This window comes from Theropithecus gelada, chromosome 19, assembly GCF_003255815.1.
Source record: "Theropithecus gelada isolate Dixy chromosome 19, Tgel_1.0, whole genome shotgun sequence".
Classification (NCBI taxonomy): domain Eukaryota; kingdom Metazoa; phylum Chordata; class Mammalia; order Primates; family Cercopithecidae; genus Theropithecus; species Theropithecus gelada.
Genome location: NC_037687.1, coordinates 22734932 through 22757597, shown reverse-complemented (window position 1 = coordinate 22757597; position 22666 = coordinate 22734932). Strand labels below are relative to the sequence as shown.

The 22666-nt window shown below is 53.0% G+C and overlaps 2 protein-coding genes across 3 annotated transcripts; one reads left to right on the top strand and one right to left on the bottom strand.

Moving 5' to 3' along the window:
* Positions 1-268: 268 nt before the first annotated feature.
* On the bottom strand, positions 269-5538 carry PPM1N (protein phosphatase, Mg2+/Mn2+ dependent 1N (putative)). Its single transcript, XM_025368828.1, has 5 exons — positions 4319-5538; positions 3663-3780; positions 3158-3263; positions 3009-3069; positions 269-755 (listed from the first exon to the last, which is right to left on the bottom strand). The coding sequence occupies exons 1-5, from the start codon at positions 5255-5257 to the stop codon at positions 687-689; spliced, it is 1293 nt and encodes a 430-aa protein (XP_025224613.1). The 5' UTR covers positions 5258-5538; the 3' UTR covers positions 269-686.
* Positions 5539-6640: 1102 nt separating this feature from the next.
* On the top strand, positions 6641-20784 carry RTN2 (reticulon 2). 2 transcript variants are annotated; one of them, XM_025368825.1, is made up of 11 exons: positions 6641-6915; positions 8613-8657; positions 8747-9226; positions 9332-9586; positions 10364-10582; positions 15525-15732; positions 16086-16224; positions 16364-16433; positions 16555-16601; positions 19969-20027; positions 20288-20784. In XM_025368825.1, exons 1-11 carry the CDS (start codon positions 6882-6884, stop codon positions 20367-20369), a joined length of 1638 nt encoding a protein of 545 aa, XP_025224610.1. In that variant the 5' UTR covers positions 6641-6881; the 3' UTR covers positions 20370-20784. The 2 variants fall into 2 exon arrangements, with proteins under 2 accessions (XP_025224610.1, XP_025224611.1); XM_025368826.1 differs by lacking the exon at positions 10364-10582.
* Positions 20785-22666: the final 1882 nt, after the last annotated feature.

Here is a 22666-nt window from a genome sequence, read left to right as displayed (position 1 = left end):
CAGCAGCCCTATAACATATTTGCTAACAGATTAGGCAAATCATGTTTGTTTGTTTGTTTGTTTGTTTGAGACGGAGTCTCGCTCTGTCGCCCAGGCTGGAGTGCAGTGGCCGCATCTCAGCTCACTGCAAGCTCCGCCTCCCGGGTTTACGCCATTCTCCTGCCGCAGCCTCCTTAGTAGCTGGGACTACAGGTGCCCGCAACGGCGCCCGCCTAGTTTTTTGTATTTTTTAGTAGAGACGGGGTTTCACCGTGTTATTCAGTGTTTGTTTTTTACAAGAAAATGCATTTGGAATCACTTACGTAAATAAAGTTTAATAATCAAAACTCTACTTCCCCTCAAAAACAGATGAATAATAAGAAGGAAAGAGGTTATTGAACTGGGTGATCTCTCAGAATCTGTTCGGCTCTGAATATTTCAAAGACATTTGGTTGGGGGTTTTTTGGGGTTTTTTTTTTTTTTTTTCGTTTTGGGCTTTTTTTCTTTTTGGTCTGGATGTTAGTGGAATTTCCCCTCTCGTAAGACTTTTCTGTGAGAGGGAAGTAAGAGAAGAAATAAGCATTTTGGGTTCCTACATTGGCTTTCCTTCCTTCCGCTGGTACATGTAGTTGGGGAAAGGGTCGGTTTTCTTCTTTAGTTCTGTTGAGGCCCCAGTGGAGCAAAGGGTCCCCAAAGGACAACAGCTGTCAGGTCTCCATGTCCAAAGCTGAGCCCAAATGTGTGGGGGTGGACTTCCCAGCGCCATTCTGCCCCTTCTGTAACACAAAATGTGGGAGAAGGTAATTAGAAATCCTGTCTTGTCTCCTGGCACCTCTTCCTTTTCCTTTGAGGGACCACCATACCCCATCTCACAATCCATTAAGGTTTGGAGTGGACCCCAACCCCAAATGCGACCCCAGCCTGGCCAATTAGAGACACAGTGACTGGTCAGGTACGTGACCTGGTGTGGCCAATGAGAACCAGCCCCCAAAGACCACTGCGGCACAACTCAGGGGAAATTGGCAAACTCTCTTCACCGGGGAGGATAGGCTGCTGGGCTGTAAGCCTGGAGCTGCAAGTCTCTGCTATCTCAGGAGGAGACCCTGAAAGGGAATGAAGCCAACTCGGAGAAAATAAAAAGAGCCCATTCACAATGACATCATCTCTGACAACTGGATGCAGCCATGCCTTAAGACTCTGAACTCTTCAATTACATGGCCCAGTAAATTCCCTGTTGTGCTTTCCCAGCTTGAATTGGGCTTCCGCCTCTCACGACTCAAAGAAAACTGACAAATAACCTCCTTCAGCTACCGAGAAATTATCAACAGTCCTCCCTCATCAACACGATAATAACCAAACTCCCATCTCTGCCATGCAAAGGCCTTGGGGGCTCTGCCGGGCGTGATGGCTCACGTCTGTAATCCCAGCACTCTGGGAGGCCATGGCAGGCGAATCACTTGAGGTCAGGAGTTTGCGAGCAGCCTGGCCAACATGGTGAAACCCAGTCTCTTCTAAAAATACAAAATTAGGCCGGACGCAGTGGCTCAAGCCTGTAATCCCAGCACTTTGGGAGGCCGAGACGGGCGGATCACGAGGTCAGATCGAGACCATCCTGGCTAACATGGTGAAACCTCGTCTCTACTAAAAAATACAAAAAACTAGCCGGGCAAGGTGGCGGGCGCCTGTAGTCCCAGCTACTAGGGAGGCTGAGGCAGGAGAATGGCGTAAACCCGGGAGGCGGAGCTTGCAGTAAGCTGAGATCGGGCCACTGCACTCCAGCCTGGACGACAGAAAAAAAACAAAAACAAAAACAAAAAACAAAATTAGCCGGGCGTGATGGCGCGTCCCTGTAATCCCAGCTACTTGGGAGGCTGAGATGAGAGTATCGCTTGAACCCGGGAAGTGAAGGTTGCAGTGAGCTGAGATTGCGCCATTACACTCCAGCCTGGGCAACAAGAGCAAACTCCATCTCAGAAAAAAAAAAAAAAAAAAAAAAAGGCCTTGGGGCTCTAAACCCAGCTTTCTCCCTCCCATTTCTTCCCTGATCCCACTCCATGCCTTAGTCCACCACTACCTCTTCGGATATCTTCAAATTCTTAGCTATCTGGGCCCCATTACAGCTTCTTTCGTCTAAGACCTGGACCATACTCATATATGTCCTGATGGTATCTGCTGTGCATCCAGGCCTTAGAATTAGTCATTAGCATTCCCTGAATGTTTCCATCTTATTCTTGGATGTGGGAAGCACTTGGGCTGATGGGGCAATGTAGAGCATTGCAGGTCCACATTTCTTGGAGGGAAATCACAGTCTCTTCTTTGCATCTGCGTCTTCCTCATCATGCCTTGCACAATGCTTCAGGGCTGGGAGTAGGAATGTATTAATATAGCAAGCTGGCTGGGTTGAGTGGCTCCCACCTGTAATCACAGCACTTTGGGAGGCCAAAGCAGGAGGATCCCTTGAGCCCAGGAGTTTGAGACCAGCCTGGGCAACATAGCGAGACCCAGTCTCAAAAAAAAGAAAGAGAAAGAGAGAGAAAAGAAAAAAAAGAAAGGAAGGAAAGAAGAAAAAAAGAAGAAAAAGATGGCCGGGCGCGGTGGCTCAAGCCTGTAATCCCAGCACTTTGGGAGGCCGAGACGGGCGGATCACGAGGTCAGGAGATCGAGACCATCCTGGCTAACACGGTGAAACCCCGTCTCTACTAAAAAAATACAAAAAACTAGCTGGGCGAGGTGGCGGGCGCCTATAGTCCCAGCTACTCGGGAGGCTGAGGCAGGAGAATGGCGTAAACCCGGGAGGCGGAGCTTGCAGTGAGCTGAGATCCAGCCACGGCACTCCAGCCTGGGCAACAGAGCGAGACTCCGTCTCAAAAAAAAAAAAGAAAAAGAAAGAAATAAAAGAAGAGAAGAGAAAAGAGGAACAAAATATATCAGGCAAATCCCTTATCCTCACTGGCTTCAATTTCCCTGTCACTAAGAGGGGTGGGGGGATCCTCTCCTAACAGAAACATTGGAGAACACAGGATCCTTACCTCTCTGCACTCTTCTGAGACCTGGCAGATCTGAGAATAAGCTTCAGCAATGACAGTGGCCCTGGAGAGCACAGGAAGGCCCTCAGGAGGGGACTCTCCTCCTTCCACCCCACCCCCATTCCACCCCACCCTTCCTCACCCCAACTCACTTGCAGTCCAGCCCTCCCCCAGGAGGTAAACCTGGGATGTCCTCTGAGGCCAGAGTCCTGAAAACTGTGTTCAGGCTGGGCAGCTCCTGAGCATCGGCACACAGTTCTGAGAAAGGGTCAAGAGTTAGCCTGGGCACAAGGGTGCAAGCCTGTAATCCCAGCACTTTGGGAGACCGAGGTGGGCAGATCACTTGAGGCCAGGAGTTCCAGACCAGCCTGGACAACATAGTGAAACCCTGTCTCTACTAAAAATACAAAAATTAGCTGGGTGTGGTGGTGCATGCCTGTAATCCCAGCTACTCAGGAGGCTGAGGCAGGAGAATCGCTTGAACCCGGAAGGTGGAGGTTGCAGTGAGCCAAGATTGTGCCTCTGCACTCCAGCCTGGGCAACAGAGCAAGACTCTATCTCAAAAAAAAAAGAAAGAAAGAAAAGAAAAAGAAAAAGTTATGGCAGAGCCTTCGCTGGCCGACCACCCCTCCAGCTGGGCCCCTGGAGCCTGCTCACCAGCGATTCTGCGGCCCAGGGCTGCGTCCAGTGCGAGCTCCCTCCTGATCGCCTCCTCAGAAGGCCTAGGGGCCCCAGGGAAGCAGACCAGGATGCAGGTCATGTTGTCCAGGCTGCCCTGAAGCCGGTGGAGAAAACGGAGCCCAGTGGGGGAGAATCGAAGGCAGAGCTTCCCAACAATCCCCAAGTTCAAGTCCCCCACTTCATTCTGGTTATGCCCCTTTCTTTCACGTCCCATTCACCTGCCAGTCCTCTCCTACTGGGACCAAACCCGTCCTAGGCCCTCCCTATTGAGAGAATAATGCCCTTTCCCTAAAGCTCTGCCCGCTTTGATGTTTACCTGCTCTTCCACCTTCCAGCACTAATCATACTTCAGGCCTGGCTCCTACGACCCAGAATCGCCCCATTCCAAAAGACCAAGCCCTTTGTCTTAAATCCCTTCTGCTAACTCTCCCCTCCTGCCTCAAAGCATCCCTCAGGCTCCGCTCCTGTATTTTGGCCCTGCCCACTTCATGCCACGCCCTTCGCTTGAGCCCCATCCCCTCCTTCTCTAGCTTTACTCTTGCCTCTGCATCAAAGCCGTCCTCCCCAAAACCCCGAGGCTTTCTCTCTTTGCTGCGCCAAGCCTCAAAGATACCACGCCACGCCCCCAGGACCTTGCACAGGCACGTGTCCAACAGCTGCGCGCAGAGAAGCTCTGGGGCCAGACCCAAGCGGAGGCGCGAAGCCACCAGTCCCGCCAGGGCAGCAGCAGACATAGTGTCCCAGACGCCATCAGAGGCCAGGAGCATGAACTCGTCCTCAGCCTGGCGTGCCAGTGCGGCCACCTCAGGCTCCGCAGAAACAAGCTGTAGCTCGGGGGGCCTCCCCGGAGCCTCCTTGTAGGCAAAGTCGCCCAACGCTCGCGACACGGCCAGAGAGCCCTCGACGCGGCGGCGGCGGATGGTGCCGCCAGCGGCGTGGATGCGCTCGCGTTCCCGGGGTCGAAGGGGCCGGTGGTCCTCTGTGCTGAAGGCCACGGCACCAGCGCGGCTCAGCACCGCGCGGGAGTCACCGCAGTGCGCCAGGTACAGAAACCGCGGGGAGACCAGCAACGCCACGGCCGTGGAGCCGCCTGTTTCCACGCGGGGCCAGAGGGAGCGCAGGCGCTTGTCGGCGCTCAAGAAGGCTCGGCGCAGCGCCTCGCGCACGCCCTCGGGCTCGCTAGGCTCCGGGCCCAGCTCCTCGAGCACATGGTCTGGCAAATGGCGTGCACCGAAGCGGGCAGCTCGAGCCCCACCGTGGCCGTCGAGGACGGCAAACAAGGCCCAGCCCAGGGGCAGACCAGGTAACGAAAGCCAAGTGCAGTGGGCATCCTCCATGCGCGCGCGCCAGCCTTGCGCTGCGCTCGCCCCGAAGCGCAGGCCACAAGACGCCTCGGCACCCCCGTGCGGCCGCTGGGCGCGGCGCGGCGCTGTCAACAGAGACCGAGGCCCATCGAGGGCCCCGCGCCCCTCCTCTTCATCCTCCTCTTCCTCCTCCCCCTCCTTCTCCCTCTCCTTTTTCTTGCAAGCGGTCCAGAGGAGACGCTGCAGCTGGCGGGCCAGGGCCGCCATCCTTCAGCCCTGGGGGATCAGGAAGTCTCCACCCTGTACACCTGCCCGCCCCCTCCATTAATCCCCTCCGCTGTGAGATTTTAAACCATCTAAATCTCCTTCCTGTCCTTTGACCCTCTTTAGGCGGGTCACTAGAAGGAATTACACTTCTGGGTCTCCTCTCTCCTGCACCTACAAAGCGGGGTTTGGGATCTCAATCAGGAAAAAAAGAAAAAAGATAATACTGTATCAGTAGCAAACTATCACATAGTACTAATGTGTCGCACGCTGTTATACATCATCATCTCCAGTTTACAGATGGAAGAAGAAACAGAGTCACAGAAGTAACCAGTGTTACAGGGAAACTAATTCTAGAATCTGTGTTCTCAACATAACACCCAATCCAAGCTCCTCCCGCCTCCGTGGTACAGCCCCTAGCCTCAAAACCTGTAAATACCATACTTGGCCGGGCGCGGTGGCTCACGCCTGTAACCCCAGCACTTAGGGAGGCCATGGCAGGCGGATTGCTTAAGCCCAGGAGTTTGAGACCAGTCTGCGAAATATAGAGAGACCCCGTCTCTACAAAAATTAAAATTCAGCCAGGCGCGGTGGAACACACCTGTGATCCTAGCTACTCAGGAGGCTTAGGTGGGAAGATTACCTGAACCCGGGAGATCGAGGCAGCAGTGAGCCGTGATGGCATCACTGCATTCCAGTCTGGGCGACGGAGCGAGACCCTGTCTCAAAAACTATATATATATATATATTTTTTTTTCTTTACTTTCTTTAGTTCGACCCCTCCCCTCTGGGGCTTCGGCTATTTTCTCTTCCAGGCCCTGCCCATCCAGGATTCACGCACACAGCTCCAGACCCTTCTAATTTTCGCACACTTGGAATCGCCTGGAATCCGACTCCACCCAGTTATATTTGAATAATTCCCCGTTGCTTTAGCCCCGCCCATGTTTGAGCTCCTCCGCGTGCCCCAAAAGTTTCTGAATCGTTTCTTTCGGCCCCCTTTCTCGCTCCCTCTGCAAATCTAGGCTCAGACCCTACCTCAGAGCATTAGAATCTTTCCACCCCCTCCTCAATGGCACCCCTAGCTCCACCCCAACACACTCAGGGATCCACGCTCCTATCCTCTCTGCCAAGGCTCGTTCACCATCCTCTCCCGTGTCCCTCGCCCGACTCCAGGCCTCGGCCCCTCTTCCCCTAAAGGCTGCGCCCTCTGCGGTCTAGGCACCGCCCTTCAGGCCGCTTTCCACTCCTTCCTGGCACTGTCGCCCACCTTCTTGGCTCCGCCCCTTTAGTAAGAAGGCCACGCCCCTCCGTCTGCTCCTCGGCGTTTCCCCGCCCCTCGCCCTCCCTCTGGTACCGCCCCGCCCATCCTCTGGCCCCGCCCCCGGCCGCGCGCTGCAGTGCCTTTCCCACCGCGGCCCCGCCCGCCCCCGCCGAGCCGAGCACAGGGCGGCGGCGGCGGCGGCGGCGGCGGCGGCGGCGGCGGCGGCTGCCGGAGCAGCCCGGGAGGAGGAGGCGGCGAGGATGGCAGCGGCGTCGTGGGCGCGGCGGAGATGAGCGCCCGCGACCCCGGGCCCAGGGCGGCGCAGCCGGAGTGGGCGGGGGTCCCGATGCAGGCCCGAGGGGGGCCATGGGGCAGGTCCTGCCGGTCTTCGCCCACTGCAGTGAGTAGAGGGAGGCTGGGGCCTGGGGTGGGCCCCAGACGTCCAGGTGGGGTACTCCCCGGTGTCCCCTCAGCGCTTGCCCGCAGGAGAGCCGGGGTGGGGGGAGGAGGCATAGGAGACAAAGGAAGCTCTCCCCTCCCCCGCTCTCTGGCGGCGACGGGGGCAGCCTGACCCGGAGGACCTGGACGAAACAGGGCGGAGGTGAGGGGCCACTGAGACAGCAGGCGAGGGGCGCGCTGCGCTCTGGGATGTGCCTCCCGGCCCCGCCCGGGAACGTGGACGCGCGCGGGGAGCTGTCCCCAGGCTCTGGTGCTGGCCGCAGCTGGCGGGGAGGGGGTTGAACGGAGGGTAGATCCAGGATGGAAAACAGGGGTCTGGCTCCTAATCACTCGTCTTCGCATCTCACCCCGTTTTCTGTCCAAGAGACAGCCCCGACCTCGCCCAAACTGTCCAACCCCCTGTCCCGGGAAAACAGCCATCCGTGGTTTGGGGGCAAGGACTCATGGGTCCTTAGTGGCCTTTACCACTGATTAATGGTAATCCTGGGGAAGACCCACACCACTCCAGGCCTCCCATTCCCCAGCTGAGAAAACAAGGTGAGGGCACAGGGCGTCAGATTTCAATTTCTAAACCGCATTGAGGATCATCTACGTGCAAAGCTCTGAACTAGCTCTAAGGGGCTGGATTCCCAGCTGAAAACGCCTAGCTTGATCCTCCCAATCTCTGAGCTCACAGCTGTAACAGTTCATGTCTACCGTTCTCTGTCCCGCACATGGGGGTTCTGACAGCTGGGGATTTCAACACCCTTAGATCTAGCCACTTCCATGTCTTGGGTGTCCCGATGCCAAAATGCCAAGAATTGGTGATTTCAGCATATCCGAGTATCATCCCAACATTCTAAGATCTTGTTGTTAACTTCAGATTACAAAGGGAGGACCATCTCATCTGTCCCTCCCCACCCCCCTTACCTCTCTGTCCTCACCTCCCACCCCTCTCCTCCTCAGTCACTCTTCTCCAGTCACATCTTCCCACCTCTCTGTTCCTCAGATGCCAATCTTGGTGCCTGGCTCAGGGCCTTTGCACTGGTTTCCTTCTGTACCTGGAAGTCTTCCCTGAACATCTGCATGGCTTCCTCACTTCCTTCAGATCTCTGATCAAACTTCCTCTTATCAGAGAAGCCTTCTTGACCACCCTATGAGAAACAGCACCCCTTCACTTTCTTCACTTTCTCTCCCCCTACCTTTCTTTAATTTGCTTCATATGCTCATCTGCACCCGACATCATATATTCACTTGTTTATTGTTTGTCTCTCCCAAAGAGTGTCAGCTCTAGTAAGGTAGGGATTTTGTCTGTTTTCTTCACAGCTATATCCCCAGGACCTAGAACAGTGCCTGGCACATAGTAGGTGCTCAATAAATGGTTGTTGAACGGATGAATGAATTGAAACCTCCTAAGATTCCTACTTTGTTGGCCACCCAGCCCAGCTTAGAGTCTTGAAGACTCTAAGATTAAGATTCTTGGATTTGGACTTCTAAGACTCTGAGCTTCATCAGGCAGTGATGCTAGGTTTTAGAGTCTGTGTGCAGAATGTTCTAAAAGTCCCGTGATTCAAATATTCTAAGATTCCAGGACTGGCACACTTCTGTGATTCGGACAGTCTAAGCTTCTAAGAGTCTTCGATTCTTTCCCTCTCGCAGAAGAAGCTCCGTCTACAGCCTCCTCAACCCCTGATTCCACAGAAGGTAAGTGGAGGGGAGCATGTGAAGGGGTTCAGGGCTGGGCAGCTCAGGGGCCTGCTGAGGGAAACAAGGCTCTCCTTCACCCACTGCAGGAGGGAACGACGACTCTGATTTTCGGGAGCTTCACACAGCCCGGGAATTCTCAGAGGAGGACGAGGAGGAGACCACGTCGCAGGACTGGGGCACCCCCCGGGAGTTGACCTTCTCCTACATCGCCTTTGATGGCGTAGTGGGCTCCGGGGGCCGTAGGGATTCAACTGCCCGCCGCCCCCGCCCCCAGGGCCGCTCAGTCTCGGAACCACGAGACCAGCACCCTCAGCCCAGCCTGGGCGACAGCTTGGAGAGCATCCCCAGCCTGAGCCAATCCCCAGAGCCTGGACGCCGGGGTGATTCTGACACCGCCCCTCCATCCGAGCGCCCCCTGGAAGACCTGAGGCTTCGGTTGGACAAGCTGGGCTGGGTGGCACGGGGAGTGGGATCCGGGGAGGACTCTTCCACCAGCAGCTCCACCCCGCTGGAAGACGAAGAACCCGAAGAATCCAACAGATTGGAGGCAGGAGAAGCTGGGGAAGGTGAGATGTCCGAGGTGCTGGGACCGAAGCCAAGAGGGGTGGGTGGTTTCCCCTCGGGGCACCTCCAAGAAGAAAGCTCATGGCCTTCTCTCTCTACCGTGTCAGAACTGGACCTACGACTCCGACTTGCTCAGTCCTCACCGCCCGAGGTCTTGACTCCCCAGCTCAGTCCGGGCTCTGGCACACCCCAGGCCGGTACTCCGTCCCCATCCCGATCGCGAGATTCGAACTCTGGGCCCGAAGAGCCTTTGCTGGAAGAGGAAGAAAAGCAGCGGGGGCCACTGGAGCGAGAGCCAATAAGGGGACAGTGCTTCGATAGCACGGACCAATTAGAATTCACGGTGGAGCCACGCCTTCTAGGTAAGTAACGTGTGTGAAGATGCTGTGTTGGACCACACAAGGCAAAGGGTGAGAGGATTTTGAATTAAAGGGACCAACCTCGCAAAGGAACAGCAGATAGTGGAAAAGGGAAAAGGTATTGTTACTGGCTAGACGTGATAAACTCCGCTCTTTTAAAAAAATTCCCCGGCCGGGCGTGGTGGCTCACGCCTGTAATCCCAGCACTTTGGGAGGCCGAGGCGGGCGGATCACTTGAGGTGAGGAGTTCGAGACCAGCCTGGCCAACATGGTGAAACCCCGTCTATACTCGGGAGGCTGAGGCAGGATAATCGCTTGAACCTGGAAGGCAGAGGTTGCAGTGAGCCAAGATTGCGCCACTGCACTCCAGCCTGGTTGACAGAGCGAGACTCCTTCTCAAAAAATAAAAATAAAATAAAATAATCCTCCCTCTTCTGGAGTGCTCCTCCTAGTGGCTGATTTTGGACAGACCAAATTCCTGAAAAAATGCAGTTCTTTCCTTATTTAGATGTGGCCATAGAATATTTATAAGTAAACTCTGTGCCTTTTAAAAACTCTTCTTTTTGGCCGGGCGCAGTGGCTCATGCCTGTAATCCTAACACTTTGGGAGACCGAGTTGGGAGGATCGTTTGAAGCCAGGAGTGCAACACCAGCCTGGGCAACATAGGGAGACTCGATCTCTATTTGAAAAAACAAACAAAAGCCCTCTTTTTCCTGACCACATCTATTGACCAGTTGTAAAATGGCCCAGCCTTACTTTAAAATATGCTCCACCTCCAGGAACAGTTATGGAATGGTTAAAGACATCATTGCTTTTGGCTGTTTACAAGACGGTTCCAATTTTGGAATTGTCCCCACCTCTATGGACAGCCATTGGCTGGGTCCAAAGGGGCCCCACCCCCCCTACTCCTGTCCTCCGGGTTCTACTGAAGTGGGCAAAATCCCCGAGAAGCAGCGGTGTCCCCAGCCTGTCACTCGGAGCCGATATGGGGAGTAAAGGTGGGCTTGCGGAACGGGCTGGACGGGGGCTGAGGTCGGCGGAAGGGGGTCCGGACTCGCCCTTATCTCCTGCACCTCTGGGGCACGTTTGTTACTGGTCTGCTTCCCCAGCGTTGCAGGCTGAGGCTAGGGGGCCTAGGGGCAGTCTAGGGAGGACCTAGAGGGAGAATGGGGTCCCTTCTCCTTCGAGCCAGCACTTTGGGGCCCAGGAGCAGGGAGGACCCCCTCCCCCAGCCTCGTCCCAGGCAGCGCTGTCACTCAGGGGCCAGACGGGCCAGAACAGCTGCGGGGAGGCCCCCTCCCCCCAGCATGCCTAAACTTAGCCCCCGCCTCAGGCGACCTGGCCCCTCCCCCATCCACTGGCGCCGGCCACTAGGAGCCTGCCTGGGAGGGCACTGCGATGGGGAGGGAGGGGGCTGTCCTATTTCGAGGTAAATGAGAGATGCATTGGAAGGATACAGAAGTGAGGGGTGAGCCTCTAAGAGGGACAGGTCAGAGGGGTCAGTTGGAGGGAGGGTGGGAGGATAGAGAGGGTCTGGAAAGAAATAGAAAGGTACCGAGTTCCTGGTTTTCAGGACTCAAATGAAAGCAGACTACTAAAGTTTCTTTTTCTTTTTAAGCGACAGAGTCTGTTGCTCTTTCTGGAGTGCAGTGGTGGGATCATAGCTCATTGCAGCCTCGAACTCCTGGGCTCAAGTGATCCTCCCACCTCAGCCTCCCGAGTAGTTGGGACTACAGCCGCAGGCCACCACCCCCGGCTAATTTTCTTATTTTGTTTGTAGAGACAGGGTCTCACTATGTTGTCCAGGCCTCAGGTGATCCTCCTGCCTCAGCCTCCCAAGATGTTGGGATTACAGGAGTGAGCCTAAAGTTTAGACAGATGAAATGAAGGTTGGGGTACAAAGGTCACTGCTCAGGCCGGGCGCGGTGGCTCAAGCCTGTAATCCCAGCACTTTGGGAGGCCGAGGCGGGTGGATCACGAGGTCAGGAGATCGAGACCATCCTGGCTAACATGGTGAAACCCCGTCTCTACTAAAAATACAGAAAACTAGCCGGGCGAGGTGGCGGGCGCCTGTAGTCCCAGCTACTCGGAGGCTGAGGCGGGAGAATGGCGTGAACCCGGGAGGCGGAGCTTGCAGTGAGCCGAGATTGCGCCACTGCACTCCAGCCTGGGCGACACAGCGAGACTCCGTCTCAAAAAAAAAAAAAAAAGGTCACTGCTCAGGGCTGAGGTTGGGTTTAGGAGGTGTGTTTTAGGGTCTCAGAAAGGGGTCAGAAATTTGAGTTAGGCCCTGGAAAGGAGTATGGCGTTATTAATACATTTAGGACTTAGAAACATGTGTTGCTAAGGGCATCAAGGGGATATCACTTTACACCTGACAGATTGGCAAAAGTTAAAAAGAACTATGACCCACGGCAGGGCAGGATGCTGGGGAAAGATCTTTCTCTTGCTTCTTGTGGAAATAAGAACTGTTATGGTCTTACTAGTAAGCAGTGTTTCAAAATTTAAGACATTAAAAATTACATATGACCGGGCACGGTGACTCATGACTATAATACCAACATTTTGGGAGGCTGAGGTGGGAGGATCACTTGAAGCCAGGAATTCAACCTGGGCAATATAACGAGACCCTATCTCTACAAAATATTTAAAAATTAGCCAGGCTAGGCATGGCAGCTCATGCCTGTAATCCCAGCTACTTGGAAGGCTGAGGCACAATAATCTCTTGAACCCAGGAGGCAGAGGCTGCAGTGAGCTGAGATCATGCCCACTGTACTCCAGCCTGGGTGACAGAGGAAGACTTTGTCCAAAAAAAAAAAAAAAATTAGCAAGATACGGTGATGCCACCTATAGTCCCAGTTGCTAGGAGGCCGAGGTAGGAGGATTGCTTGACTCTGGGAGGTAGAGGCTGCAGTGAACCGTGATCATGCCACTGCACTCCAGCCAGGGTGACAGAGTAAGACCCTTTCTCCAAAACTAAAAATAAAAAATAAAAATAAAAAAATACGGCCGGGCATGGTGGCTCACGCCTGTAATCCCAGCACTTTTGGAGGCCAAGGCGAGTGGATCACCTGAGGTCAGGAGATCAAGACCATCCTGGCTAACAGTGAAACCCCATCTCTAACTAAAAATAACAAAAAATTAGCCAGGCATGGTGGCACATGCCTGTAATCCCAGCTACTCGGGAGGCTGAGGCAGGAGAATGGCTTGAACCTAGGAGGTGGAAGTTGCAGTGAGCCGAGATCGCATGCACAATTGCACTCCAGCCTGCGCAATAAGAGTGAAACTCTGTCTCAAAAAAAAAAAGAAAAAAAAAAGACAAGACCAGGCATGGTAGCTCATGTCTGTAATCCCAACACTTTGGGAGGCCAAGGTAGAAGGATTACTTGTAGTCAGGAGTTCGAGACCAGCCTGGCCAACATGGTGAAACCCCATCTCTACCAAAATATAAAAAATTAGCCAGGCATGGTGGTGCCATCCTGTAATCTCAGCTACTCAGGAGGCTGAGGCAGGAGAATCGCTTGAACCCGGGAAGCGGAGGTTGCAGTGAGCCAAGACTGTGCCATGGCACTGTAGCCTGGGCAACAGAGCGAGACTCCATCTCAAATAAACAAACACATAACCAGTCCACCCAGCAATTCCACACTGGAAATCTATCTCAGAAATAGCCGCTCCAGGAGGTGAGAATATCTGTTGAAGGATGTTGCTTGCAGCTCTGCTTGTGGTGAAGGGGTTAGGAAACAAATTGACCCAGCAACAGGTACATAGTTAAATAAAATGAATGACAGCATAGCCACAACACAGAATACTATGCAGCTCTTTAAAAGAATGAATTAAGGCCAGGCGCGGTGGCACATGCCTATAATCCCAGCACTTTGGGAAGCTGAGGCAGGTGGATTGCTTGAGGCCAAGTGTTTAAGACCAACCTAGCAAACATAGCAAAACCCTATCTCTACTGAAAATACAAAAATTAGCCAAGCATGGTGGCATGTGCCTGTAGTCCCAGCCACTCAGGAGGCTGAGGTGGGAGGATAGCTTGAACCCAGGAGGCTGAGGTTATAGTGAACCAAGATTACGCTACAGCACTCCAGTCTTGGCAACAGAGTGAGACTCTGTCAAAAAAACAAAAAAGAATGAATGAATTAAAAGCTAATCGGGGATGGTGGTTCACATCTCTAATCCCAGTGCTTTGGGAGGCCAAAGGTGGAGGATCACTAGAGCCCAGAAGTTCGAGGCTGCAGTGAATTATGATCACACCACTGCACTCCAGCCTGGGCAACACAGTGAGACCCTGTCTTTGGGAAAAAAACAGGAGAGGGAGCTATTTCAGTTGATTAGGAGGAAAAGTGGAGTGAAGTATGTATGATGCAGAAAAGTGTGTATGTAATTCCATTTGTCTTTTTTCTTTTCTTTCTTTTTTTTTTTTTTTTTTTTGAGACAGAGTCTTGCTCTGACTCCCAGGCTGGAGTGGAGTGTCTTGATCTCAATTCACTGTAACCTCCACCTCCCAGGTTCAAGTGATTCTTGTGCCTCAGCCTCTCGAGTAGCTGGGATTACAGGCACCTGCGACCAAGCCCGGCTAATTTTTGTATTTTTAATAGAGATGGGGTTTCACCGTGTTGGCCAGGTTGGTTTTGAACACCTGACCTCAGGTGATCTGCCTGCCTTGGCCTCCCAAAGTGCTAGGATTACAGGTGTGAGCCACCATGCCCAGCATAATTCCGTTTTTCATAAGAAATGACCAAGAAGCATCAGTTTGTATTTCTGTGTCCACATATAATTATATGGGGAGGAGTAAAATTAATGGGACTTGCTAGATGGTTAACTTGGGTTTTCTAGAGGGAGAAGAAGGGAGATAAGCATGGAAGAAAAGAGGGCACTAAAAATTTGAGGCCTAGCATGGTGGCTCACTTCTGTAATCCCAGCACTTTGGGAGGCCAAGGTGGGTGGACCACGAGGTCAGGAGTTCGAGACCAGCCTGACCAACATGGTGAAACCCCGTCTCTACTAAAAATACAAAAATTAGCTGGGAATTGTGGCACATTCCTGTAATCCCAGCTACTCAGGAGACTGAGGCAGGAGAATCACTTGATCCAGGGAGACGGAGGTTGCAGTGAGTGGAGATTGTGCCACTGCACTCCAGCCTGGGCAACAGAAGGAAAAAAAAATTTTTGCAAATCGGGCTGGGTGCTGTGCCTCACACCTATAATCCCAGCATTTTGGAAGGCTGATGCGAGAGGATAACTTGAGGCCAGGAGTTCGAGACCAGCCTAGACAGCACAGCGAGACCCCCACCTCTAAAAACAGAAACAAGGCCAGGTGCAGTGACTCATGACTGTAACCCCAGAACTTTGGGAGGCCGAGGCAGGTGGATCACGAAGTCAGGAGATCGAGACCATCCTGGCTAACATGGTGAAACCCCATCTCTACTAAAAATACAAAAAAATTAGCGAGGCGTGGTGGCAGGCGCCTGTAGTCCCAGCGACTCAGGAGGCTGAGGCAGGAGAATGGCATGAACCCGGGAGGTGGAGCTTGCAGTGAGCCAAGATAGCACCACTGCACTCCAGCGTGGGTGACAGAGCAATACTCCGTCTCAAAAATAAATAAATAAAATAAAAACAGAAGCAAAAAAAAAAAAAATTAGCTGAGTGGTGGTGCATGCCTGCAGTCCCAGCTACTGAGGAGGCTGAGGTGGGAGGATCACTTGAGCCCAGGAGGTCGAGACTGCAGGGAGCTATGATGGCACCACTGCCCTCCAGCCTGGGCGACAGAGTGAGACCCTGTCTCTCAAAAAAACCAAAAAAACAAAACAACACGGAAATCAGGTTATGCTCAAACCGGTGTGTCAAGGAGTCATTTTTCAGCGGTAGGACAGGGAGAGGGAGGTGAGGAGACCAGCCAGGTTAGGAACAAGCCCTGATACTCCCCACCCCTCCACAGTGGCGGACTTGCTGTACTGGAAGGACACGAGGACCTCAGGAGTGGTCTTCACAGGCCTCATGGTCTCCCTCCTCTGCCTCCTGCACTTTAGCATCGTGTCCGTGGCCGCGCACGTGGCTCTGTTGCTGCTCTGCGGCACCATCTCTCTCAGGGTTTACCGCAAAGTGCTGCAGGCCGTGCACCGGGGGGACGGAGCCAACCCTTTCCAGTGAGAACCCCTGGCCCCTGACCTGAGCCCCTGTCGTGACCCTAAAGCATGACCCATGACCTCAAATCAGGCACTTACTCCCACCCAGACCCCGACTCATCTTGATTGTTTTTCATCCCGATCCTCTCACCTACCCTCCAGCCCTAATCTCCAATCTTAACCTGGTACCTTTCATCCTCGATCCCTGACCCTGACCCTGACCCCAGCCCTCTACACGTGGTTCCTTGGGGCTGCCCCTCAGTCCTAACTCTGGTCTTCTCCCGGCCGCCATTCCTCGCCCTTGTTTCAGCTGCGCCTGCACCAGTCTGAGCTGGTCACCCATTGATCTGCCCCACATTCCTTTGTCCCCGCAGGGCCTACCTGGATGTGGACCTCACCCTGACTCGGGAGCAGACGGAACGTTTGTCCCAGCAGATCGCCTCCCGCGTGGTCTCGGCGGCCACGCAGCTGCGGCATTTCTTCCTGGTAGAAGACCTCGTGGATTCCCTCAAGGTGGCCTGGAGCTCTCAGCCCCTCCTGGGTTCCCCTCTCACCTCTGCACAGCTACCGGGTGGGAGGGTGACTGTTGGGTAAACTCACAGGTGGGAGGGAACTCCGGGTGGGCTCTGCTGACCCTGACCTTCACCCCCAGCTGGCCCTCCTCTTCTACATCTTGACCTTCGTGGGTGCCATCTTCAATGGTTTGACGCTTCTCATTCTGGGTGAGCTGGGAAGGCTGTGAGGGGCAAGGTGGGGACTTGGAGTCTGGTGGGGGACAGGGCTCCAGATGGAACTGTTCATCTCTTGGGAACACCCTGACGCCCCCCGTCTCTGTACCCACAGGAGTGATCGGTCTATTCACCATCCCCCTGCTGTACCGGCAGCACCAGGTGAGTGTGACACCCTCAGCTGTCAGCACCCCAGCTGAACATGGGGGGACTGACCATCTCCTTCCAGAACCAGGGTCCCATTGACAGATGTCCCAGCCAGACACAGGTGTCCTGGCTGTGGCACCTTCTAGATATAGCCAGAGTCTAACTAACATGTCTTATCAGCATCAGCCAGGGACGGGCTTTTGGTTGGTTGGTTGGTTTGTTTTTGTTTTGTTTTGGACTTTTTTGAGACAGAGTCCTGCTCTGCTGCCCAGGCTGGAGTGCAGTGGTGTGATCTTGGCTCACTGCAACCTCCGCTTCCTGAGCTCAAGTGAGTCTCCTGCCTCAACCTCTGAGTAGCTGGGATTACAGGCATACGGCCACCATGCCGGGCTAATTTTTGTATAAGCAGAGACAGAGTTTTGCCATGTTGGCCTGGCTGGTCTCAAACTCCTGACCTCAAGTGATCTGCCCGCCTCAGCCTCCCAAAGTGCTGGGATTACAGGCGTGAGCCACCGTGCCCAGACTTCACTGCTTTTTTTTTTTTTTTTTTTTTTGAGATGGAGTCTCACTCTGTTGCCCAGGCTGGAGTGCAATGGTGTGATCTTGGTTCACTGCAGCCTCTGCCTCCCGGGTTCAAGCGATTCTCCTACCTCAGCTTCCTGAATATCTGGGATTACAGGTGCCTGCCACCATGCCTGGCTAATTGTATTTTTAGTAGAGACGGGGTTTCACCATGCTGGCCAGGCTGGTCTCGAACTCCCAACCTCAGGTGATCCACCCGCCTTGGTCTCTCAAAGTGCTGGGATTAGGCCTTCACTCTTGATTTTAACTGACATGTCAGTTAAATGCCACTGCATTCCAGCCTGGGTGACAGAGCAAGAGTCTGTTTCAAAAAAAAAATAGCCGGGTGCGGTGGCTCACGCCTGTAATCCCAGCACTTTGGGAGGCTGAGGCGGGTGTATTGAAAGGAGCTGGGCACATTCCTCAGCCCCGGGCTCAAAACTCCCTGAGCCTAGTACGAACACATCCCATCCTCCCATCCCACCACATACCACCATATATCTCTCAAACTCCCTGAGCCCAGTACAAACACCACCTGGAAAGTCTCCGATAAAGGGACAGCCGTTCAAGGTTACTGAAAGCGCGGGAGCCAAAAGAATTTCTTTGTTCCCCTGCAACTTTCGGGCTATAAAAAGCAAACGCTCGCATTGTTCGGGGCCCTCTTGTATACTGTGGAATGGAGGGACCAAGTTCGAACTTGTAGTAAAGATCCTTGCCGCTTGGCTTTGACACTAGACTCTGGTGGTCTTCTTTAGGGATCAAACGGTCTAGGCATAACAGTATCACGAGGTCAGGAGATCGAGACCGTCCTGGCTAACACAGTGAAACCCCGTTTCTACTAAAAATACAAAAAATTAAGCCGGGCGTGGTGGCGGGCACCTGTAGTTCCAGCTACTCAGGAGGCTGAGGCAGGAGAATGGTGTGAACCCGGGAGGCGGAGCTTGCAGTGAGCTGAGATAGGGCCACTGCACTCCAGCCTGGGCGACAGAGGAAGTCTCCATCTCAAAAACAAAAAGCAAAAAACAAAAAACCCCAAAAATAAATAAAATCAAAATAAAAGAGTGGGATGGCTGTTGCCCAGAAGACTGACATTAACGGGACCACTGACATCCATCCTATCCAGAGACAGGAGGATAGACTGACAGCCCCTTCTCCAGCACAGCTGGGAGCCACATGATAATATGCCCTGCCAGTTAGTCCTAACTCTGTCCTTCACAGGCTGCAATCACCAAGACTCACAATTAAACTGTATTTAAATCAGGCCAGCCACAATGGCTTACAACTGTAATCTCGGCACTTTGGGAGGTTGAGACAGGAGAATTGCTTGAGGCCAAGAGTTCAAGACCAGCCTTGACAACATAGTAAGACCCCCATCTCTACAAAAAGGTTAAAAATTAGCCAGGCATGGTGGCACACACCTATAGTCCCAGCTACTCTGAAAGTTGAGGCAAGAGGATGGGTTGAACCCTAGGAGGTCAAGGCAGCAGTGAGCTGTGATCATGCCACTGCACTCCAGCCTGGGCAATAGAGCAAGACCCTATCTTAAAAAAAAAAAAAAAAACAGTCTGGGCATGGTGGCTCATGCTTGTGATCCCAGCTTTGGGAGGCTGAGGCAGGTGGATCACTTGAGGTCAGGAGTTTGAGACCATTCTGGCCAACATGGTGAAACCCTGTCTCTATTAAAAATCCAAAAATTAGCAAGGTGTGGTGGTGTGCACCTGTAATCCCAGCTACTTGGGAGGCTGAGGCAGGAGAATCGCTTGAACCCGGGAGGCAGAGATTGCAGTGAGCCGAGACTGTGCCATTGCCCTCCTGCCTGGGTGATAGAGCGAGATTACATCTCAGAAAAAAAAAAAAAAAGAAAAGAAAAAGAAAAAAGAAAAAAAAATCCAAAAATTAGCCGGGCATGTTGGTGCACACCTGTAATCCCAGCTATTCGGGAGGCTGAGGCAGGAGAATCACTTGAACCCAGGAGGCGGAGGTTGCAGTGAACCAAGATCATGCCACTGAACTGGGTGACAGAGCGAGACCCTGTCTAAAATAAAATAAAATAAAATAAAATAAGATAAGATAAAATAAAATTAAATTAAAAAATAGTAAAAAATTTTTTTAAAAAACACTAGTATAGGGCCGGGCGCGGTGGCTCACGCCTGTAATCCCAGCACTTTGGGAGGCCGAGACGGGCGGATCACAAGGTCAGGAGATCGAGACCATCCTGGCTAACACGGTGAAACCCCGTCTCTACTAAAAAAGTACAAAAAAAAACTAGCCGGGCGAGGTGGCGGGCGCCTGTAGTCCCAGCTACTCGGGAGGCTGAGGCTGGAGAATGGCGTAAACCCAGGAGGCGGAGCTTGTAGTGAGCCGAGTTCGCGCCACTGCACCCCAGCCTGGGTGACAGAGCAAAGACTCCGTCTCAAAAAATAAAAATAAAAATAAAAATAAAAAACACTAGTATATAAATCAATCCACTCAAGGACTCGGTGACCAATACCAGTGCCATCTGTTCTCACCCTACCCCACAACACACACATATGCAAACTCACTCAAAGGTTAATCATCGTACCCAGGACACGGCCTCACTGCCAGATACTTGTGCGTTCCACCTGACATCACTCTCCATACAGAGTATGGCCCAACTGACTGACCCTACAACTGGCATCTCTGGCATCTGATGTATTCTATGAAGTTTAGAGCCGGGGGTGGTGTCGTGGGCCACTCCTCACAACTCCTGATTTGGAAGTTGGGGAGGAAGCAGCCTCCTATGTGACTAAAGAGAAGAAACCCCTCCAATCCCTTCTTTCACCTTTTTTGGTCTCCCCAGGCTCAGATCGACCAGTATGTGGGGTTGGTGACCAATCAGTTGAGCCACATCAAAGCTAAGTAAGAGCATGGGGCAGAGGTCGACGGGAGGGGGAAGTGGGGGAGCTTGGGAACCTTTCCTTTCTACTCTCCTTGTCCGAAAACCTCCTGGTAATGTCCCCTTGAAAAGGATGAGGAGGCAATTCCAATGCAGGCCACTAGGTGGAGGGCAGGAGCTGGCTTCGGGCTCTTGGTCAGTTTCCCACCCAGCTTTCCCCGTCCCCAGATGCCACCCCCCTGTCTTTTGCCCCACCTCGTGATCCCACTTGTTTCTCCTTCAGGATCCGAGCTAAAATCCCAGGGACCGGAGCCCTGGCCTCTGCAGCAGCCGCAGTCTCCGGATCCAAAGCCAAAGCCGAATGAGAACGGTGTCTCTGCCCGCAGGACGCCTGCCCCCACCCCCAGCAGCCCTCTGCCCTCCTCCATCTCCCGTCCGTTCCCACCCACTCCCCTCCTCGGCCTGAGTCTTTTCCCGGTGGGTGTCAGGATCACTCCCACTAGGGACTCTGCGCTAATTACCTGAGCGGCCAGGACTACATTTCCCAAGAGGCTCTGCTCCAGGAGTCCAGGAAAGACGAGGCACCTTGGCCGCGGGGCCTGCTGGGACTTGTAGTTGCCTAGACAGGGCACCACCCTGCACTTCCGGACCCGCCGCTGGAGGCGCTGTGAGGCGTTGGTGTCTCCTGGACGCTACTAGCCCCTACGCCGGGGCTTTGCATGGGGCCCAGGGGAGGCCTGAGCTTGGATTTACACTGTAATAAAGACTCCTGTGGAAAACTCAAGGCCTCCTGTGCTTCCAGAACCCTCCAGTGTTCACCTTTCTGCACTGAAAAGCACTTGACACTCCAGGAGAACCTTTCCCATCTCTGGGGAAGAAGCTCCCTCTGCCATCTGTGTGGGTTATGAAATGATTGAGGGGAGGCCGGGCACAGTGGCTCACGCCTGTAATCCCAGCACTTTGGGAGGCCGAGGAGGGCGGATCACTTGAGGTCAGAAGTTCAAGAGCAGCCTGGCCAACATGGTGAAACCCCATCTCTACTAAAAATACAAAATTTAGCCGGGTGTGGTGGCACATACCTGTAACTCCAGCTACTCGGGAGGCTGAGGCAGGAGAATCGCCTGAACCCAGGAGGCAGAGGTTGCAGTGAGCCAGGATCATGCCACTGCACTCCAGCCTGGGCAACAGGGCAAGACTCCATTAAAATAAAATAAAAAAAAAATCTCAACTGGGAAAGGAGGAAGCAAAGGGACCCATGGGGAGACTGGAAGGAGACTGAGGTCTAAAGATCCACAGACCTGGGTTTGAATCCTGGCTCCACTACCCCTTGGTTGTGTGACCTTCAGCATATGACTTCACCTCTCAAAGCCTCAGTTTCCTCAGATGTAAAACTCATTAGGCCGGGCACGATGGCTCACATCTGCAGTCCCAGCACTTTGGAAGGCCGAGGAGGGAGGATCACTTAAGGCCAGGAGTTCCAGACAAGTTTGGGCAACATAGCAAGACCTCATCTCTACAAAAAAATTAAATAAGAAAAAAAGAGGCCAGGCGCAGTGGCTCACACCTGTAATCCCAGCACTTTGGGAGGCCAAGGAGGGGGGATCACCTGAGGTCAGGAGTTCAAGACAAGCCTGGCCAACATGGTGAAACCCCATCTCTGCTAAAAACACAAAAATCAGCTGGGTTTGGTGGTGGGAGCCTGTAATCCTAGCTACTCGGAAGGCTGAGGCAGGAGAGTCGCGTGAACTCGGGAGGTTCTAGTGGGCTGAGATTGTGCCACTGCACTCCAGACAGGGCGACAGAGCAAGACTCCGTTTCAAAAGGAAAAAAAAGAAAAAGAAAAAGAAGAAAACTGTCAACCATGACTATACCTACATGTAAAGCCCTTGGCATGGGGCCTGGCATATAATAATAAATGCACAGTAAACAGTTATACTATTGTTTCCCAAACCTCAGTCATTCCCCGTATGACCTTCATCATCTTTCTACTACTTATTCTGCTATTTATCTAATATTTTTCTTGAAAATTGTTTTAGGCCGGGCTCAGTGGCTCAAGCCTGTAATCCCAGCACTTTGGGAGGCCGAGACGGGTGGATCACGAGGTCAGGAGATCGAGACCATCCTGGCTAACACGGTGAAACCCCGTCTCTACTAAAAAAAAAAAATACAAAAAACTAGCCGGGCGAGGTGGCGGGCGCCTGTAGTCCCAGCTACTCGGGAGGCTGAGGCAGGAGAATGGCATGGACCCAGGAGGTGGAGCTTGCAGTGAGCTGAGATCCGGCCACTGCACTCCAGCCTGGGCGACAGAGTGAGACTCCGTCTCAAAAAAAGAAAAAAAAAAAGAAAAAGAAAAAAGAAAATTGTTTTAATATTTAATAATATAATAATAAATGTATTTCAAGAAGAAAACTTACTTTGCCACCAGAAACCAGTATTGCTTGACAGAAATAGAAGATAATAGTAAAAATAAACACAAAAATATTGACATTTAAAATGTTTGTGCAGCCAGGCGCAGTGGCTCATGCCTGTAATGTCAGCACTTTGGGAGGCCAAGGCAGGAGGATCACCTGAGGTCGGGAGTTTGAGACCAGCCTGACCAACATGGAGAAACCACGTCTCTACTAAAAATACAAAATTAGCCGGGCATGGTGGCACACGCCTG

What these genes read in the sequence shown, in the direction of transcription:
- PPM1N (XM_025368828.1), bottom strand. Translation starts at nt 5,257, where the DNA reads ATGGCGGCCCTGGCCCGCCAGCTGCAGCGTCTCCTCTGGACCGCTTGC. An exon ending in TGGACACGTGCCTGTGCAAG is followed by an intron (nt 3,781 to 4,318) that starts GTCCTGGGGGCG and finishes CACCGGCTTCAG; the next exon opens with GGCAGCCTGGACAACATGAC. An exon ending in CCTGGGCCGCAGAATCGCTG is followed by an intron (nt 3,264 to 3,662) that starts GTGAGCAGGCTC and finishes ACCCTTTCTCAG; the next exon opens with AACTGTGTGCCGATGCTCAG.
- RTN2 (XM_025368825.1), top strand. Translation starts at nt 6,882, where the DNA reads ATGGGGCAGGTCCTGCCGGTCTTCGCCCACTGCA. An exon ending in TTTGACGCTTCTCATTCTGG is followed by an intron (nt 16,434 to 16,554) that starts GTGAGCTGGGAA and finishes CTGTACCCACAG; the next exon opens with GAGTGATCGGTCTATTCACC. An exon ending in TTGAGCCACATCAAAGCTAA is followed by an intron (nt 20,028 to 20,287) that starts GTAAGAGCATGG and finishes TTTCTCCTTCAG; the next exon opens with GATCCGAGCTAAAATCCCAG.